This window comes from Paroedura picta, chromosome 13, assembly GCF_049243985.1.
Source record: "Paroedura picta isolate Pp20150507F chromosome 13, Ppicta_v3.0, whole genome shotgun sequence".
Lineage (NCBI taxonomy): Eukaryota > Metazoa > Chordata > Lepidosauria > Squamata > Gekkonidae > Paroedura > Paroedura picta.
The window spans coordinates 41,234,980-41,255,948 of NC_135381.1; the positions used below are offsets into that span (position 1 = coordinate 41,234,980).

The 20,969-nt window shown below is 46.1% G+C and overlaps 1 protein-coding gene across 2 annotated transcripts; it reads right to left on the reverse strand.

Moving 5' to 3' along the window:
- Positions 1-1,394: 1,394 nt before the first annotated feature.
- Positions 1,395-11,151, reverse strand: VBP1 (VHL binding protein 1). Of its 2 annotated transcripts, none has more exons than XM_077307962.1 (6): positions 10,994-11,151; positions 9,472-9,596; positions 8,633-8,699; positions 8,161-8,259; positions 4,384-4,522; positions 1,395-2,687 (listed from the first exon to the last, which is right to left on the reverse strand). In XM_077307962.1, exons 1-6 carry the CDS (start codon positions 11,147-11,149, stop codon positions 2,617-2,619), a joined length of 657 nt encoding a protein of 218 aa, XP_077164077.1. In that variant the 5' UTR covers positions 11,150-11,151; the 3' UTR covers positions 1,395-2,616. The 2 variants fall into 2 exon arrangements, with proteins under 2 accessions (XP_077164077.1, XP_077164076.1); XM_077307961.1 differs by having other exon boundaries at positions 9,472-9,592; positions 10,994-11,146.
- Between the last annotated feature and the right edge of the window lie 9,818 nt (positions 11,152-20,969).

Sequence of the window (20,969 nt, forward strand, 5' to 3'; positions counted from 1 at the left end):
TTTACCAACCCAGGGCTGGCAACCCAAGGCACAGCAGCTAGACCTGGGAAGACCCAAGTTCAAATCCCAACTCTAGCAGTTTACTGGGTGACCCACCTCACGGGCTGCTGCCACAAGGGAGTGACATCTCGCCTTTGCTCAGATGTTCTTTAACCTTGCAAAAAAATCAGGTAGTGAAAATTAATTTCGAGAAGGACAATGAGGGCTTTTGCCTACCAAATCCTGGTTCTGTGATCAAACAGCTGCCGTGTCTTTGTGGCATTGATTCATGCCAACAAGTTCAGGATGTGGGAGTTTCTATCTTCCCCTTCACAAGATGCTTGAAAGCCAGTGTGGTGTGGTGGTCAAGAGTGATGGTAACTGGGGTACCTGGGTATGAGTCTCCATTAATGCTGCAGAATCTGGCTGGGTGACCTTGGGCCCGCCCCGCTCTCTCGGCCTCATTGACCTCACAGGATCAAAGAGAGGAAAGGAGTCCTAGGTCAAAGGCCATTTTCTTACATTCATTTCTCTAGACGCCATTTATCACAAGGAAGAGACCTTTCTGCTGGAAAAGATAATTATGCTAGGAAAAGATGAAGGCAGCAGGAAATGAGGAAGATCCAACAAGACGGGTCAACTCAGTAAAAGCAGCCATTGCCCTCAGTTTGCAAGGCTGATCGTGAGAGGGAACACAGAAGGGTGGGTCAGTGCTCAGCTATCTCAGTCCTTTTCTTCTACACAAGACTGGCAGAGATCCTATAGGCTTTTTGGCTTCCTCCTCACATAGTCTTGGCTCTCCGCCCCGCCTCCCTCACAGCGTGTTTGTTGTGGGGAGAGGAAAGGAAAGCGAATGGAAGCTGCTTTGAGACTCCTTCAGGCAATGAAAAGCAGGCAATGAAAACCCTGCCTTTATTCTTCTAGTGCACAGATCACTTGGAGAGTAGGGAAGGTAGCTGTGAATTTCCTGAATTGTGGAAGGGGTTAGAACAGAATAACCCCTAGGGCTCCTTCCAGCTATGTTAGGATGTTTTAAAGGTCATTAATTCCTGGGGGGGGGGGGTCACTGGAAATCAGAAGCAACCTTGACAGCACATGATGCACACAAAGATTATCAAATTTCGTTTGCAATCGGCAAAGTTAGCTGCGTATTGTTGGTACCCGTTTCCAACTTATTCCAGTTCTTGAAACACATGATAAAGCATTCCGTTTGGTTCATCACGAAGTCAAGAATCTGTTCATATAAAGAAATGGTGTCCTTGTGTGCAGCTCAGTTTACAGCTTGGCTTCATTGAATTCTTTCTCATTAAAGCATCTTTCCTGGCTGGCAGCAGCCACTTCTCACAAAACCATCCCAGGAACGTTCCAGAAACATTGCTGTCCTTTGTCCAATTAAAAAAAAAAGGCACAAGGGGTTTCTGCCATGTTTTAATAGAATGAAATAAAAATACAAAAATTTTACAGGTATTTTTATTACACGGAACTAGAACACAAGTTAACATTAGCGTTTGTTTGGGAGTGAGACCCGCCATGCCAGTTACTCTGCGATGTAAACACTCCGTTTCCCTGTCGGGTGCGTGCCGGCTTGGAAGAAAAGAGTGAGGATGTCAAGGCAACGCTTCCTGCCGGGCTTTGTAATAAGCATCACGGGAATAACACTCAACCTGATAACAACTGAAGCTGAGTTCAAAAACAGGGCTTCCACATTCAATGCAGGTCTCACCAAATCTGTCTTTGCAAGCATTAAGACAGGGGTAGTCAAACTGCGGGCCTCCAGATGTCCATGGACTACAATTCCCAGGAGCCCCCTGCCAGCATTCGCTGGCAGGGGGCTCCTGGGAATTGTAGTCCATGGACATCTGGAGGCCCGCAGTTTGACTACCCCTGCATTAAGACGTCTGAACTGAACATGTAAGGGGCTGCAGGATGAGGTGACCAGGTGCAGCAGCTTCTGAAGGTCACCCAACTCTATACACTTGGGAGGGTGGAACAGGGGGGCGTTTACATGGAAACAAAACAGAATCAGACCACAAACAGACTGTGTTATTGAGTTGTTTAACCCTTTAATTGCAGGTGGATTATGAAGATCCTAGAGGTAAGCTGAGCCAATAACTGCTCAAAACAGAATAGCGGCAACATGTGAATCAAAGAAACACCACTGTAATGAACGTGGAGGTGGACTGTGTTTCCTTGTCCCAAATACTGGCTCTCTCGCGAGCTGTGTATCTTCATGCTGCCCTGCCCCATGTCAAAACCTCTCTGGCTTCTTTCTCCATGCCTATAATAATTAAACTAACACAATCCCGTTGCAGGGAAAACTGTAGTCAATTAGAAAGTCCGGGACTCAAATGTCATGGATGTACTTCATGACAGATTGCCTTCTGACTGCCACGCCAAATCCTCCGGGGCTCTTTTGCTACGCCAGCTGTAATGACGGGAAGCATGCATGGAACCAAATCGGGCTTGCCAATAAATAAAAGGGTGCTTTCTCACCATTATTTTAAGATTTTTTTTTTTTATAAAAATGTTACCGACTGATGAGATTAAACTAAACTCAGTCCGTCAAAGACTGAACTTAAAGATTTAAAATAAGAAAATATCTTTTGAAGATCAGACCCACGTTTGAAGTTGGCAAAACTATGCTTTGTTCTTGGACGTGTCATCCTTGTTCCTTCTCTTTACATCCCAGTTATAAACTCTAGCCATATCTGGGAGCAGCTGTTAAGGAAAACATTATTCAGCGAGATTAAAAAAGCCACCAACTTTTTGCCATCGTTTTGTCTACAAAATACATCAACAACACAAGGGGAAACTGAGCCCTGGATAAAAGTTGTTTTTCAAGCCAGCTTCTATACCTCATATTTGAAATACAAAGACAGGTGCCCTGAAAACGGACCAACATCCTAAGAAAAACTGCAAGGAACTGAAGTTTTAGGGTGTTTTAAATATCATGGGGAAGGCACTAGCAAACCACCCCGTATTGAGTCTGCCATGAAAACGCTGGAAGGCATCACCCCAAGGGTCAGGCATGACCCGGTGCTTGCATAGGGGATACCTTTACCTTTAAATATCATCAATATGGGTGGGAGCATGATGGCCACCAATCTCCAATATACGACTAGACCCTAGGTGGCCAAACGGTGGCTCTCCAGGTGTCCATGAACTACAACGAACCTGAGCCCCTGCCAGCACACGCCCGGCATGTCCATGGACATCTGGTGAGCCTCAGTTTGGCCATCCTTAACTAATCATGCGCTGGCTAGCCTGATCTTATCAGATCTTAGAAGCTAAGTAAGGTGAGCTCTGGTCAGCATTTGGCTAGAACACCAAGGAACTCCAGGGGAACTATGAAGAGGAAGGTAAGTGTTGGTCTCTACTAGACTATGAAGTAGAATGAAATGTCTGAACCTACCTGAAGGTTTCTTCTCTTCAGTGGAGACTGTCATCCAAGATGCTTAGGTCATGCCTCTGCTCACTCAGGTTGAGCTATGCAAAAACTTTTGTGTGGCTTCCTGGGTGACCTAAGCTGGCCCGCTGGTTCTTTAAAGCTCCTCTGCAAATACTTTATGCATGTATTTATTACTAAATGTTTCTTATGCATTCATGTATTTATTTTGTGCTTTCTTAAAGGGGGAGGGCTTGCCTTGCTTATCTATCTTCTTTTCTGAAAGACTTTTTTGAGCAACTTAATTGTTTTAAATTTTTGGAACCTAGTCAAGTACTTTGGACTCTGAATGCCACGACTGTAATGGATTACTGAAATTTGTGAGTGACCTCTATATATTTTAAAGCGTCGACTGAAAACTGTTTAAAAAACAATCCCTCAAACTATTTGAACTTAGCCAAGTATAAATCTGTTTTTTGAGCTCCACTGTCATGACACGACTAATTTAAGGACTAAAGGCTGAGTGAACAGAATATATTTTCAAGCCTTTTAAGCCTTGGAAGAATTAAAAACTTTTGTCAAACTAAAATTTTGCCTGTCTTTGAAATAATATCTTCAATACGGAAGATGCCACTGGATGAAACCTGTCAGATGTTTTGTCTTCTTCTAATAAACTTTAATCTTAAGGTAGATCTCTCATCAATAAAGTAAACCAGCCTAAATAAGTATGTATATATAGACCTAATTAAAAACTTGGTATGTTTGACATGTAAAAGTCTTGGGGGAATTTCTTTTAAAAATTAATACGAGGTTTTCCCAAGAAAAGCAAGCCAAAACAAACCAGTTGAGTCACGGCAGTTTCTGGATTCTTTCTTCCTTATCTACAATTGTTTCTAAAACAGGCCAACTCAAAATCTGTCCTATATGCAAACAGAGAGAGAGAGAGAGAGAGAGAGAGAGAGAGAGAGAGAGAGAGAGAACCCAATACCTTGAGCCAGATCTTAAAAGCCAAAGGATACTGACTTCAGTAGTAGTGAACTGATCTCTAAGGAAATCCAGATCTTCTTCTAGAGACTCCAGGTTCCTTGTGGCCGTGGAGAGGTTCTTTTCTAGCAGTGCCTGGGCTTCGTCAATATCGTACTCCAGCATTACATTGGCCTGAGAACAACAATATTAAAGGGTGGAGGATTTTAAGGCGTCAGAAAAGGTTACGGGATGCAAACAGGAAGGCCAGGGCTACGGATCCATCTCCATCGCTGTCTCTTTTGAACACATGGAAGTAGTCTTCTACCGAGTAAGACCTTGTGGTATGGTTTATTCAGGCCGGGGTCTCAGGCAGACATCTTTCATGCTGCCTGCTACCCAAACCCTTTTAACTGCAGATGCAGGGATTGAGCCAGGGACCTTCTATGTAACCAAGCAGACACTCCAGCACTCAGCCACCAAGACCAAGTGCCGTAATTCTCCTAGTGTTGATCCCTTAAGAACAGTAAGAGTTCTTACTGATGAGGATCTTTTCCTTAATGAGGATCTCTTCCTTAATGAGTATCTCTTCCTTAATGAGGATCTCTTCCTTAAGAACAGTAAGAGATCCTCATTGCAAAGACTGCACAGCACATAAAACAGGATAGATATTCTCAAGCTCTTTGGGTATGCACATTTATTTGGGTGCACATTTATTTGTTTGTTGGAATTATATGCTGTCCCTCTCTGGCAACAGTTTTGGCTAGACTTGGCTAGAACCCCATACATAAAAATGCATGAAAATGCATGAAAAACGCATTTACCATTTAAAATAATATTGGTTCAAAGCATGCTCCGACACATTAATCACAGCACTCAGCGTATGTTAGTTCAGATGACACTTTTGTAATTAAGAAAGCTTATTCTTGCCTCAAAATGTGTGTCTTTGGCTCTGATGTGCATCACTTGACACTTCCTTAAACCTTCATGCATGGAGAAAAAGCTTCCAAGCCAGAAATTTGACCAAGGCCTCTAAGTTATTAGGCATAGCTGTGTTTCCAGCCAACTACATCTGCAATTCATCTCTGAATTGATGGCAGAGGCTCCTGGGAATTGTAGTCCATGGACATCTGGAGGGCCGCAGTTTGTTTGTTTGTTTGTTTATTTATTTATTTATCATACTTCTATACCGCCCTCCCCGGAGGCTCAGGGCGGTTTACATTATAACAGAAAACAATACATAAAACAGTCTGTAGAACATGTATAACTGATAACTAATAATTGTAACCAAATAACAACACAGTATAACAGTAAACAATATAGTAATACAAACAGGTCCAGGGCTTATTGATGGGGGGGAGCAGGGGCCCTTGGTCGCTGATTGATTACGTCTGGTCTCGGCCAAATGCCTGGTGGAGGAGCTCCTTTTTGCAGGCCCTGCGGAACTGTTTAAGCTCCGTCAGGGCCCTGATCTCCTCTGGGAGCTCATTCCACCAGGTGGGGGCCAGAACAGAGAATGCTCTGGCCCTGGTCGAGACCAGGCGGACTTCTTTAGGGCCAGGGATCCTTAGCTGATTGGAGGCAGTAGAGCGCAGAGCTCTTTTGGGGGCATAGGCGGGGAGGCGGTCCCTCAGGTACACTGGGCCCTGACCGCGTATGGCCTTGAAGGTAATTACCAGAACCTTTAGTCTGATCCGGAATTCAACTGGTAACCATTGCAGCTGATGGAGAATAGGCCGGATATGAGACCTCCACGGTGTTGCTGTGAGGATCCTGGCTGCTGCATTTTGAACTAGTTGTAGTTTCCAGGTCAGGGCTAAGGGCAGGCCTGCGTAGAGCGAGTTACAAAAGTCCAGTCTAGAGGTGACCGTCGCATGGATCACTGTGGCTAGGTGTTCCGGGGCCAGGTAGGGCGCTAGTAGTTTCGCTTGGCGGAGATGGTAGAATGCCAGCCGTACTACCTTTGTGATCTGGGCCTCCATTGTGAGGGAGGCGTCCAGAATCACGCCTAGGTTCCTGGCGGAGTGAGCCGTAGAGAGCTGCACGCCATCCAGGGTGGGCAGGCGCGCTTCCTCGCATGGGCTCTTCCTACCTAGCCACAGGACCTCCGTCTTTGAAGGATTGAGCTTCAGGCGACTCTGCTTGAGCCATCTCGTCACTGCTTCCAGGCAGCTGGCTAATGTTTCTGGGGGAGAGTCAGGGCGGCCATCCATCAGGAGGAACAGCTGGGTGTCATCTGCATATTGATGGCAACCCAGCCCAATCTTCCGTACCAGTTGTGCGAGAGGGCGCATGAAGATGTTGAATAGGATAGGGGAGAGGACCGCTCCTTGTGGGACTCCACAAGTAAGTTGCTGGCGGTCTGATGTTTTCTCTCCTATTGCAACCCTCTGTCCACGATCCCTCGTATTCCAGCATCGATGAGACGGCGAGCTAAAAGCTCATGATCGACTGTGTCGAACGCTGCTGAGAGGTCTAATAATATCAGCAGTGCCGACCCGCCTCGATCCAACTGGCGACGGAGGTCGTCCATCAGGGCGACTAGTGCTGTCTCTACCCCATCGCCAGGCCGGAAGCCTGACTGGGATGGGTCTAGGACCGAAGCTTCTTCCAGGTATTCCGTCAGTTGGTTTGCGACTGCCCTTTCTATCATCTTGCCCAGAAATGCTAAGTGCGAAACGGGCCTGTAGTTGTTAAGCTCTTGTGGGTTTAGAGATGTTTTTTTCAACAGTGGACGTACCACAGCCTCTTTCAAACCCTCCGGGAATTCTCCTGTTGCAAGAGATAGGTTGATTATCTCCCGGAGGGGGCCCTTTATCTTTATGCTAGCTGTTTTTAGGAGCCAGGATGGGCAAGGATCTAGTGGGCATATAGTTGGTCTTGTTGTCGCTAGAATCCTGTCCACTTCGGTCAGCGTGAGTCGTCTGAAGTTACTCATAGTTTTCTCCAAAGACGGCCAAGGGGCCTCTAGTTCATTTTTTGTATCTAACGTTGGAGGGAGGTCGTGGCGGAGTGTCGAGATTTTGTCTGCAAAATGGCTCGCAAATGCCTCACAGCTGATGTCCAATCGGCTACTGTTTTGTTGCCCTTCAATCAGGGCAGTGAGGGATCGAACTACCTTAAACAATTGAGCTGGGCGTGAGTCTGCAGATGCGATGGTAGCCGAGTAAAAATTGCGTTTTACTGACTTCACCGCCATCTCATAGGCTTTCATCTGCATTCTATAAGATGTTCTCGAGGCTTCGTCACGAGTCTTCCTCCAAACTCGCTCTAGCCGTCTCAGTTCCCGTTTCTTGTCGCGAAGCTCCTCGGTGTACCAGGGGGCTCGCTTGAGACGGGGCCGGAGAGGGCGTCGGGGAGCTATCTCATCAATGGCAGTCAGCAGTCTGTTATGCCAGTCACTGACCAGGCCATTGAGAGAAGTGCCGGGAGGCATTGGTTCCCGCAGAGCATTCAGGAATCCTATTGGATCCATAAGTCTCCGCGGGCGAGCTAAAATTTGCTCGGCGCCCAACTGAGGAGGTGGTGGAAGCCTTAGCCGAGCCTTTAGAGCATAGTGGTCTGACCATGGCACGGCTGTTGTTGTGACCAGATCCACATCCAAACCTACGCCGAAAATAAGATCCAGGGTGTGACCTGCTTGATGGGTGGGGCCAACAACAAATTACGAGAGCCCTAGTGTTGCCATGGATGATACCAGGTCCTGTCCAGTTCTAGAGGACAGTAGCTCAGCATGGACGTTAAAGTCCCCCAGGACTAATAGACTACCCCTATTAGTTTGACTACCCCTGGCCTAAGGAGTTGAAATTTGTAGTTCTTAATTACTTACTTACCCCCAACCAGAGGCACACTTTATCCGTAGGAGGAACCGACGCTTTACAATACAGATTATCTGCCAATAAAAATCTGGTTTCCATTAAGTTTGTGGACTCCTTTGGAAAGAACAGATGACAACTATATAAGGCTACAGCACCAACATATCCAAGGCACTGCTATTAACACGGCTTCCTATAACCAAGAAAGGTTGCAAGTCCCAATAGTGAATTTGCTTACTTATAGCCACTATTAATGACGCAATGTCAGATGCCCACTGAACAGAAATGCCCACTGAACATATCTACTGCTTTATGATTTTAAAGGGGGAGTTATTTTCCCTCTCTTTCAAAATGCTACCTGTTCGGAGGAGTGTTTTTACTCACAAAGTTAGATGAGGTGTGAGAGAACTCTGGAATCTGATCAGTATTATCACAGGTTAGATAGAAAGTTCGACTATGTCCACAAACACACAATAAAAGAGTTATTTACCTTTTTCTTCTGCATGTGCTTCAAGATTTCTAATGTCTGCTTAATTTCAGGAATTTGATTTTTTAACCTGTGAATTAAATACAGATGTCAAATATTTCTATGACAGCTAAATATGATCAAGTCTTTTAAGGGAAAATACCTTTATTCCAATGCATATACATTACTTTCAGGACACAAGCAAGATACACTTCCCAGTGCATGAACATGTCAGTCTGCAATAGAATATTCAAATCCAGTGGCAGCTTAAGGACCAACAAGATTTCCAGGACATAAGAGTCAAAGTCCACCTCATCAGATGCAGAGCTTTGACTCTTGACGGTTCAAACCTATTTTTTCTACTGTATACTTAGGGTATGGTTGCCAATTACACATCAAAAATTCTAGGCTACACCGAGCCTGTTTGAGCTTTTGTTATAGCTAACAGGAATGAAGTTCACAGAGACCACTCTATGATATCACATTCTTAGGAAAAGGGCATGTATAGCGCTAAGGTAAGGTAAAGGTATCCCCTGTGCAAGCACCGGGTCATGTCTGACCCTTGGGGTGACACCCTCCAGCGTTTCCATGGCAGACTCAATACAGGATGGTTTGCCATTCCCTTCCCCAGTCATTACCGTTTACCCCCCAGCAAGCTGGGTACTCATTTTACCAACCTCAGAAGGATGGAAGGCTGAGTCAAACCTTGAGCCGGCTGCTGGGATTGAACTCCCAGCCTCATGGGCAGAGATTCAGACTGCATGTCTGCTGCCACAAGAGGTTCTAAGGATTGGAGCTAATTAGCTCCCACAATAACTCAGGAAAGTCAAAGTAGTAGCCTGTTCAAAAGACTCAAAGCATACCTTCTTTTCTTCTGGGCAAGATTAAGCTCCATAAATTTATACTTCTGATACTGCTCATCCAATTTTTTGAGCACTATGTCTGCTGTCTCATTTCCTGGCTGTTTCATGAACGAGTCGACATCTTCCTTCAAAGAGACACAGGTAAAACGTTCAGTGTTAGTAATTTCAAAGCCCTGGTTCAGGCAATCAGTGTAGTTAGCCAACCTCCTCCTGTTTGGCTTCTTCTCTTCTGCCAGCAGTTGTGCATTGTCTCTCCACAGCGTACTGAGCAAATGTTTATTTTCATCCCTCCATTCCTTCCTTGAGACTTTAAGGTTATACAATTCCCAGGGCAGTCATTATTTTGAGAGAAAGCACAAGTATATAATGAGCAAGATTCAATCCTTGGAATATCTCGTATACAGGACCAGGAATGACATTCCTCTGCTTAAGGCCTTGGAGAGCTGTTGCTAGTTTAAGAAGACAATACAGCATTAGCTAAAACATCAGAAGGGCAGAGCCAGATATACATCCCAATGTATCAGAAGGTCAGAGCACTCAATAGTGCAGATTAACAACCTGATTTAACAGCACAATCATAAGCCATTCCTGCAAGAAAAGGTGCTCCCAAGCCCTCCTTCTATCATCCTGGCAGCCTCTTGGGGCACCCTTCCCAGTTCATTTTCTTAAATACTGTATTCCAAGTGCAATCACGAGGGTTCTGAAATGCCAGCAGCTTTAACAAGACATTTGTTGGGGGATAGGGATATGAGAAAAAGAGCTGGGTTTTTTGGCACCCCGCTTTTCACTACTGAATGGACTCTCAAAGTCCTCCCTTCCTCTCGCCGCAACAGACACCCTGTGAAGCAAGTAGGGCTGACAAAGCTCTGACAGAACTGCTCTGCAAGAACAGCTCTGACAATACTGTGACTAGCCCAAGGACACCCAGCTGGCTGCATGTAGAGGATCGGGGAATCAAACTGGGCTTGCCAGGTCACACATGTGTGTGTATTTTATTGTTTTATTGTAAACTGCCGCAAGACTAATTAAGAGTGGCGGTATATAGATCCAAAGATACATAAATATATGCACAATTTTCCATAGTGACAATCAGAAAGGTTACGGAGATAAGGAGATTTACAAATATTTCAGAAATATTCTGCCCAATGTTTTTGAAAAGAGGCCCCATCTGCTGTGTTTCTTTGCTTAGGCTACATTTCAACGCTCCTAAACTTTTCAAGCATCTAACCCTCCCTATTTAAAAAGAAACAAATAAAGGGATGTAACCTACGGCAGTTCCCACCTTAGGGACCGTTCTCTCCGAGCTTCCCCCTAGGATGCTGACCCACCAGACAGGCTGTCCTGGGACCCCACCAGGCCAATAACGCGACCGCGCCTCTGCCACTCACAACGCCCCTGCAAGGTAGGCCGGGTGGAGCGGCCCCAGGGAGCTGAGGGAGGATTCGAGGCCCACCACGTGACCCGTATCCCGCGCCCCTCCCGACTCCCTCAGGCAGCGCCGCCTCTCTCCCCCCGCACTGACCACGAAGACCGCCTCGGGGATGCCCAGGTGAGCCCTCTTGGCGCCCGCGGGGCCATCGCCATGAACCGCCTCGCCGCTGGCGGCCGCCGCCATTTTGGGAAGGGAAGGGGGAAGTGACGCAGGCGCAGAAAAGGCAGCCGCCGTCAGAGACGTCATCGCCTGCCGCGCCGCGCCGGGGGCCGGACCTCTGGCCTCTTGTCATTGGCTGAGAACGGTGATGGACCAGGAGGAGGCGGGGCAAAACAAGGCGTTGCCGGGAGACCGAACCTGGCTGCGAGGCTTGTGGGCGAAGGTCCGGGATTGGTTCTCCGCTCACTGCGGGGCGGGAGGAAGATGATGATTGGCGGTAGGGGGAGGCGTGGCTGCGGCAGGATCAGCCTGGGGGGGGGGGGAGACTTGATTGCTGTTATTAAGGAAAGTTTTAACCAATTTTTATATTAAAGTTTTAAAGAAAACGAGCCTAAAATCTGCATAAAATGAAAATATTTAAGCTTTACTGGTGACTGTGGTTACTGTTTGATTGATTGGTAGACCGCCTCTCCCTAGAAATTAAGCTCAAGGACACTTACAACATTTTAAAGTCAAAGGATATCAGGATGGTGAGCTTTTTTGTTCTTTCATTAGTATATTTATTGATTTATTTGGATTTTTGTACTGCCCATTCTTTACGGCTCTGGGCGGTTTACATGGAACACTGCATAAATTTACATTTTTCTTGAATTTTAAAATAATTTTTCTCTTTTGTCAAAGCCACATCCTCCGGCTTTTGCCATTTGCTGTTCTTCCATGCCTTTCATTCTGTATAATTGTCTTAGGTGTGAATTCTAACTAGTTTAGGGCAGTGTAGTTTTGCACTAGGAATTCCCGCTGTTAAGCTTTTGAGGTGTGCGACTGTGTTATTTCTCTTCTTTCCTTGGGGCAAGAGGCACCAAATATGTCTTTCTGGAGAGTTTGGGGGCTGGAGGTTAAGATAGAGCGTAAGGCAGGGTAGTCAAACTGCGGCAGGGGTTCCTGGGAATTGTAGTCCATGGACATCTGGAGGACCGCAGTTTGACCATCCCCGGCGTAAGGTCTTAGGTGTTCAGTTTTAGCAGGGACTTAGAGATGTTAACATCACTGTATCCTCAGTAAAGTGATTTTCTTCAACACAGTGCTTATTGGGAGCAACCAGCTGGAGTCTCAACAATTTTTCTATCTCATGCCATTGTTAAAACGTCTTCAACTGGTTCAATGAGGAACTTTTTGTATTCTTTTATTCAATCTTGATATATATACTTCCAATAAAACAGTAAAAACATGTTTTAGAAATGAATGCTTAGGTAACCAATTCCCTGGGCCTTGTTCTTGCCTACATATCTTAGACTTAGGCCATCATCTTTGGCAGAGTATTCCGGAGAAGGGAGAGACCTATGGTTTCGCTTGCTCTGGTCTTAACCATATGTCCGGTGGTACCAGCAGAACGACGTTTGAGTCCAGTGGCCCCCTTAACCAGGGGTAGTCAAAATGCGGCCCTCCAGATGTCCGTGGACTACAATTCCCAGGAGCCCCCTGCCAGCATTCGCATCTGGAGGGCCGCAGTTTGACTACCCCTGGCCTTAACCAAAGCTTAATTCCGGTTATAAGCTTTCATGTGAACACACACTTCATCAGATACATTGAAATGGAAGTTGCCATCCCTATAGATAGTGAGCAGCAAATTAGCAACCAGCATAATAAAAATCTATAACAGATGCAAGGGCTGAACTGGAAATAACGAGCTTGTTTTACATTGGTTTGCGGAAAGTCAGTGTGGTGTACCGGTTAAAGAGCAGTGGCTACTAATCTGAATAACCGCATCTGATTTCCAACTTCTCCCCATGAAACTAGCTGGTTGACCTTAGGTCAGTCACGGGCATCAAGGATCACACCCAGGCTCTTGATGGACAACATAGCTGTTAATTGGACCCCATCAAGGGACAGGCCTCCATTTATCTTAGCTGAATTTAAATTCAGTCGATTCTGCTTGTGCCAGCCTGCCGCAGCCTCCAGACACCTAGCCAGAGAATCTGGAGGTTTGGGCAAATGGCTGTCCGTCAACAGATACGTCTGTGCGTCATCAGCATACTGAAGACATCCCAGCCCAGAACTCCAGATCTACCTGGAGAAGGGGTGCATATAGATGTTACACCGGAGGTCCCCTGGCACCAGGCCGCGGCTCCCTCTCCCCAAACCCCCCGCAGTAAGAAACTTCCCAGGCCGCAAGCTTGCAGCCCAGGCAAGCTTCTTACTGTGGAAGGGGGGAGAGAGGGAAGCAGGGTTGCGCTCGCACGGCCGGGCCGTGCACGCGCGCATGCGCCATCGAAAACTCACATGCGCGGCACTTTTGTGCATGCGCGAAAGTGCCGCTCGTGCGTGTTTTAGCTGCACATGTGCGCATGCGCATTTCGGCCGTACATGCCTAGGCATGCATGGCCGGGCAATCGCCCTCCCTGCTGCCGCCAGTCCCCAGCCTGAAAAAGGTTGGGGACCACTGTGTTACACAACCCTGAAGAGAGAATTGTTCCCTGTGAAACCCTAGGCCAGGGGTAGTCAGGCCCTCCAGATGTCCATGGACTATAATCCCCATGAGCCCCTGCCTGAAAATGCTGGCAGGGGTTCATGAGAACTGTAGTCCATACACATCTGGAAGACCGCAGTTTGACTACCCCTACCCTAAGACACACTGTTCAAAGGTTCTCTTCTAGCACCACCCTCTGCCTCTGAACTTGGAGGAAGGATTGCCATCATTTCAAGCCAGCACCCTGAATTCTCACATCATAGTACTGAATCTCGAAATTGTTATCTGTTCTGGGTCTTCATTGACAACAGGTTAAATGTATTTTTGTGTTCTCTATAGCAGTGGTCCCCAACCTGCGGGCCGTGGCCCGGTGGCGGGCTGCAAAGGCCATGGCGCCGGGCCGCGGCTCCCTCTCCCCGCCCCCCGCCGCAGTAAAAAACTTCCCAGGCCGCAAGCTTGCAGCCCGGGAAGCTTCTTACTGCGGGAGGGCGGGGAGAGGGAATCAGGGCCGGGCCGCGCATCACGCATGCGCGGCCTGTGCGGGCACGGCCCGATGTGCGGGCGCGGCCAGATGGGTGGGTGCGGCCTGATGCGCGGGCGCGGCCGGTCTGTGCGGGCGCAGCCCGATGCCCTGCCGGTCCCCAGCCTCGGAAAGGGTGGGGACCACTGCTCTATAGTACTTGGGTGCCTGTTAATTTCCCAATTTCCTCCTCTATTATAATGTCAATGGTTATAGATTATCTGTTGCTCTGTATAGCAACACAATATCCAAAATTTAACACACTGTCAATTTCAAATAAGTATTAAACACACATCTGAGACACTTTGTGCCAAAGTTTATTTTCCAAAATTTGTTTCATTAACAAAATGGAGGATTAAGCAAGAGTCTCATCCTCTGCCCTGTTTCATATACTGTCTATGATGTGCCAGAACCATTAAATGTCCTGTGCTTCAGCAAAAGTAGATGTTTTACTGGGGGGGGGGGGATCAGTGTGAGCAGGACACAGCAATTTAAAACATCCTTTTTGATGGTTGATGGAATTATGTTTACATTCTGCAGCTTGTTTGAAGGGGCAGTACATAGGCATTATCCCAAAAGAGAACAAGAGCTCAGCAAAACATGTATTTCTGAGTAGTTCAAATAAAAATACAAAACACTCCATTAAGCCATTAAACTACTGCAAATATGAAATCAAAACTTAACTGAGAAGCACTTCACATAACCAAATACAAAAATATCTACAGAAATCCATAATGTATTTCCAAAACAATATTCTAAATACATTCATTCAATTTCTCTTATTACCTCTGGGATGAGTAAACACAGTTGTCCTTTTTTCATAGTTGGACAAGGATCTCAAAGAGTGCCTTATTTATTTAAAAATACCAATTATGTGGAGCTTACCGAAACCACCCTGACCAACTGGAGATAAATGGCTTGAAGCAATGGTGCCCAAGATCTTACTCTCTTGGTGCCTAAACTCAGCAACATGGGAAAAGAGCTTCTCTGCAGGTTAGTTGAGCATAAAAGCTATGTTTTATTGGCTAAACAACTTATTGGCTACTGGGGGTATTTTTCTAAAATGTGGCTTTTTTCACTAAAGCACTGTAACAGCTCTATTTTTTGGCAGTTAATACTAGCCTCGAAATACTAGTGTACCTGCTCTCAAAGACCGTTTATGCACTGGAGGTTTCATGCCGGGCTGCACGCTGGAGTTTTAGTCATAGCAGGTTGCCCCACCTCTTCCTGCACCCACACGGGGGAGCATTTGGCCTAGTGCACCTCATCCACCCCCAATCTGTGCTCCTGACAGGGGGGTGGGGCAGATAAGTTCCCAGTGCATAAACGGTCAAAGGGAGGAAATCTACATCAGAAGACCTTTTGTTCTTGTTTGCATTGGCACAGGGGGCTCTGACTGCATTCAACATATTTAGGCTTTAAAAAAAAATTTAGCCTGCCTCTTTAGCCCCAGCCAAGAGACAGCTAACAGCTTAGGTGCAGCAGTATTCATATTTATTTATTCGATGTTGCAGCCATAAGTCTTGACATCTTTAAGATGCGGATGCACAACGTCAAACAGAGGCTTTGTGACATGACACTGGAAATCACAGAGTGATGCACGTCACACAGCCGATCCTCCCGGAGCAGCTTACAAGCAATGCAAGGGTTGTGAGGTGCTACTGCCAGAAATCCTGTGTTTTGCAATCCAGAGGAACAATATTAGTAAAACCTTCAGTGGAGCGGAAGGATGCCTTCAGATTAAATCTCACATTAATACTACATACCGTTATGTAGATTAAAAGGTAACTGGCTCATGGTGAAAGCTCGCCAACGTGGGTGTGTGCCTTTGCTAAATCAGTGTACTGCATTCAACTGATCTTTGTGGGGAACTGTGGCTCAGTGGTAGAGTATCTGCTCGGCATGTGTCGGGACTCCCTTCTTTCAGGGAATGCTGATTGTGGCTGTGACTTGTGCTGTAGGACAGCGAGGGCTAGACCCGCAGCACCTTCTGAAGTGGAAGCAAGCATAATGAACTGCAAATGTTTCTCTCTTGCAAAAATGAACTGGCTCACTAGACAGGGAGGGGGGGGTTCTGCTTGAAAGCACTGTTCAGTCTTAAACTTATTAGGGTAGCCGTCTCCCATTAGCAAGATGGTGTTACTTGCACACAAATTACAAAAGTACCAAATACATCAAGGCAGGGAGAGAATTCGTCCAATACGAAATAATACATTTTCAATAGAATTAATTCAGACATGCAATGCAATTTAAACTGTGTTTGATGTCTAAAATTCAAACACAAGCCTTTTCAATACCGCCCAGCTTTGAGAAAAGGTACATAAGAATTTTAAAAAGTCACCCTACAAACAGCAAGCTCCTTCAAAATAAATATCCTAAAAAAAAGGCACGAACTTATTATGTTTGGGAGACAGAATGACCTCTTGAAAAGAACCAACCCAAGTCAACAGAAATATTTAGCACCTTGGTTCTTTTCAGAACTCAGTTTCCAGCAAACAGTTTCATAAAAGAACATGGTTTAAATGTTCGCAAGAAAGAAAATTCAATTAAAAGTGAGGGGGGAGGGGGAGGGAGAAGAAAGACAGCAACTAAATTTTATAAAATTTTAAAATAAATGCACATGAAATTGTGATTTTGGGGGGAAGAGAAATGAGCTACACGACACATATTTAAGCTTTACATGACAGTCCAGAGTCAAATGACATATTCGTATTTCTATTTCTAAGTAATTCCTAATAACTGTAGAAACATGTACAGTATATCCATTACTCAAAAATATAATCTTTAAAATGGAAATAAAAAGGACAAGATACACAGTGCACCGAGATGTCTTCAAAACGCAAGCTGCTCCAAAAGAAAACATTTTCCCTTTTATGTACAAATATGGCACTGATCCACAGTGCATTCTACTCTAAATTTGTACCCCACCTTTCCCTACCATATGTCAAAGAATCCAAAACTGACCCAGATACACCCTGTATTTAATTCTGAAATACAATGCATTTTTAAAGGTATGCTTGCTTTAAAAAAACAACACAAAAACACCACCTCTATAGGTTTTGATCACGTGCAAAAAAACCCTGTCCCCTCTGTGAAATTAGAAATGAGTAAGAAGAAAAGTGAACAAATGCTTTCGAAGAGACACTTTCAATTGAGATCACCCAGTCATGTCTCTCTTTGGGTCAAACAAATGGAAGCAGACACAGCCCTGCATATAAGGAGTAGGGCTTGGGAACCAGCTTTGTCAGAGAAAAGGGCATGCAAAGAAGAGGGAGGTGAATCCTGCCACTCTTGGTCTTTCTACAAGACATGCTCTCTACTTCAGAAGAAGAAGAAGAGTTGGTTCTTATATGCCGCTTTTCCCTACCCGAAGGAGGCTCAAAGCGGCCTACAGTCGCCTTCCCTTTCCTCTCCCCACAACAGACACCCTGTGGGGTGGGTGAGGCTGAGAGAGCCCTGATATCATTGCCCGGTCAGAACAGTTTTATCAGTGCTGTGGCGAGCCCAAGGTCACCCAGCTGGCTGCATGTGGGTAAGTGCAGAATCGAACCTGGCTTGCCAGATTAGAAGTCCGCACTCCAAACCACTACACCAAACTGGCTCTCAACCTGGCACATTTCCAATGTCAGGTCGGTATGTTGGGGGGGGGCATTTCATTACCAAAAGATAATGAGGGGAAAGTTCAAGCTATACTCATCCACATTTACTTCTTTTCCTGTTCAGTCCGGAACCTCACTTATCCACCCTGCTTGACTAGCAAATAGAAGAGACATATATCTAAAGAAATTGGAGGCTGCTCTCCTTAGAAAGCATTCTTCCAATAACGGCAGTTCAGGCCGAGCTTCCCTGCACTAGGAAACTCCCAGAGCTTCCCTGAACTCATGAGTGCGTCTAATAAAACTGTCGTCCCTCTCGGAAGGCAACAAATTGTACAAGTTAAAACTTGATCATCTCAACGACTTAAAGCACTCAAGCCCGGCTTCTTGAAATTTTAATGTCCTGCTGTTTATCTAAAATCTTGAACCGCAGCTGAATGTTGGGATTCAGCCAATCCCAACGAAGAGTTTCTAAGAGGAACGCAGGACACAGCATTGACATTTATATATATAAGGCTTGCAAAGGCCTATTATGCATGGAGGGGAAGGTCCGCATTCGAGGTGGAAGGCCAGCGGCTAAAATCACCAATAATGCACACCGGCGGCAGCAGCCAGGTGCAGAGTCGACACAGGCCGCTGAAAAAGCCGCGTTAGCGAAACGGGGATGAAAGTGGAGCTTCCCGGGCGACCAGGGCGCAACCAGAAGTGGCGCCGGATGGGCCGCGTGCATAATCGGGGAGGTCCATGGTGTACAGGGCTTCCGGGTGTGCTTGCTCTCTCCCCTTCCATGCCCTTCGGTTCTGCCGGCATGGCCTGCGCCTGCGCGTGCCATGGCTGCCCTGCTTGGTGGCCCAGCCTTGGTCAGCACCACGCTCGCCTCCCTTCCTGTTTGGCCACAGCCGGCGGCTGCTCTGGGCTTTGCCGATGTTGCGTTCCGTCCGTGCATTTGCGGTTTGCCTGACTTCTTCCTCCTCTGCGTTTTACATGAAACTGCCAACCACCGTTACGGCAGCTGTGCATAATAGGCCATATGTTCATTTTCCTCTCTCTCTTTGTAAAACGTCATATCTCTGTATCAATAGGAATTAGAGCTCCAATACAATTATGGGAAATTACAAAAACAGCAGCCTAGGATCTGATCCGGCCCGACCTACACAGCCTAGGCTAGCCTGATCTTGGGGGTCATCCCCAGTTAGTATTTGGATGGGAGACCCCCCCCAATGAAACCCAGTATCCCTGTGCAAAGGCAGGCTATGGCAAGCTACTTATCCAGTCTCTTGCCTTGAACACTGAGGGCAGGGGTGGACAAACTGTGGATTTCCAGGGGTCTATGGACCTCAGTTCCCATGAGCCCCATGCTGGCAGCGGCTAATAGGAATTGTAGTCCATGGACATCTAGAGCAGGGGTAGTCAACCTGTGGTCCTCCAGATGTTCATGGACTACAACTGTAGTCCATGAACATCTGGAGGACCACAGGTTGACTATCCCTGACCTAGAGAACCTCAGTTAGGCCACACCTCTCCTAGGGGGTCACTGTAGGTTAGTTGTGACTTGACAGCGCAAATGTCAATTTAAGATTTGGGTCTACTGCAAACAACAGGCCTAAAATCAGGTTATATCTAAATCACTCTCGATTTTAAAATTAGCAGCCAAAATAACTTTTGAGAAGGATCAAAGGTCACCTTACAAATTCCTGCATGAGCCTTCAAAACAACTGTGCAAACAAACCACATGGCTTCACTGGCAAATATTTTAGGATTGCAGGTGAACACCTGCAGTCCAAGATTCATTTACAAAACACCTCTCTTAATGAATGAGAAAAACATTATCCCCTCCCAATATGTACGCAAGGAGAAAGTTAAGTCAAAACTGGTATGTTTAAGCAGGCAGGAAAAAATTGGACAGTATTTCCTTTTTATATCTGCTTTGGGAAATAATTCAATCTGTCAATATAAAAATACCCAGAAAATAGGAAGAGAGGAGTTGTCAATTATGTAAAATGCATATCTTATTGGATTTTTATCTTGTTGTTGTTAGGTGCGAAGTTGTGTCTGACCCATCACGACCCCATGGACAATGATCCTCCAGGCTTTCCTGTCCTCTACCATTCCCTGGAGTCCATTTAAGTTTGCACCTACTGCTTCAGTGACTCCATCCAGCCACCTCATTCTCTGTCGTCCCCTTCTTCTTTTGCCCTCAATCGTTCCCGGCATTAGGCTCTTCTCCAAGGAGTCCTTCCTTCTCATGAGGTGGCCAAAGTATTTGAGTTTCATCTTCAGGATCTGGCCTTCTAAGGAGCAGTCAGGGCTGATCTCCTCTAGGACTGATCGGTTTGTTCACTTTGCAGTCCAAGGGACTCGCAAGAGTCTTCTCCAGCACTAGAGTTCAAAAGCCTCAATTCCTTGATGCTCAGCCTTCCTTATGGTCCAACTTTCACAGCCATACATTGCAACTGGGAAGACCATAGTCTTGACTAGATGCACTTTCGCTGGCAGAGTGATGTATCTGCTTTTTAGGATGCTGTCTAAGTAGCTTTCTTCCCCAGGAGCAAGCGTCTTTTAATTTCTTTGCTGCAGTCCCCATCTGCAGTGATCTTGGAGCCCAGGAAAATAAAATCTGTTACTACCTCCATTTCTTCCCCATCTATTTGCCACGAATCGAGAGGGCCGGATGCCATGATCTTTGTTTTCTTGATGTTGAGTTTCAAACCAACTTTTGCACTCTCCTCCTTCACCCGCATCAACAGGCTCTTCAGTTCCTCTTCGCTTTCTGCCATTAGAGTGGTATCATCTGCATATCTGAGGTTGTTGATATTTCTCCCTGCAATCTTGATCCCAATCTGTGACTCATCTAACCCCACCTTTCTCATGATATGCTCCGCATACAAGTTAAATAGGCAAGGCGACAGTATACAGCCTTGCCGAACTCCTTTCTCAATTTTATCTTAGAAACACACACACACACACACACACACACACACACACACACACACACACACACACACACACACACACACACATATATATATATATATATAACATCTTCCAACAATCCAATAATGTCCACTAACTTCACTGTAAACAACCTTTAGCCAACTGGAAGTTGAATGGAGCACAGCCACTCAGCTGTGATCGGACTCAGTCGTTTTGGGCGAGAACAATACGCACGTGATTCCAGCCGCACCCACTCCAAATGCATTTCCAATGACGCTAACAGTGACTATCTATCTACCTTCTGGTTCAGCTATAAAAACTGTTGCTGAGTTCCTGCATCTAGGAACAGCATACTACATTCATCTCTATAGAGACAAGCTGTCTCCTACG

What these genes read in the sequence shown, in the direction of transcription:
- VBP1 (XM_077307962.1), bottom strand. Translation starts at nt 11,149, where the DNA reads ATGACGTCTCTGACGGCGGCTGCCTTTTCTGCGCCTGCGTCACTTCCC. An exon ending in TCCCCGAGGCGGTCTTCGTG is followed by an intron (nt 9,597 to 10,993) that starts GTCAGTGCGGGG and finishes GTCTCTTTGAAG; the next exon opens with GAAGATGTCGACTCGTTCAT. An exon ending in AGCACATGCAGAAGAAAAAG is followed by an intron (nt 8,260 to 8,632) that starts GTAAATAACTCT and finishes TTCTTTCCAAAG; the next exon opens with GAGTCCACAAACTTAATGGA.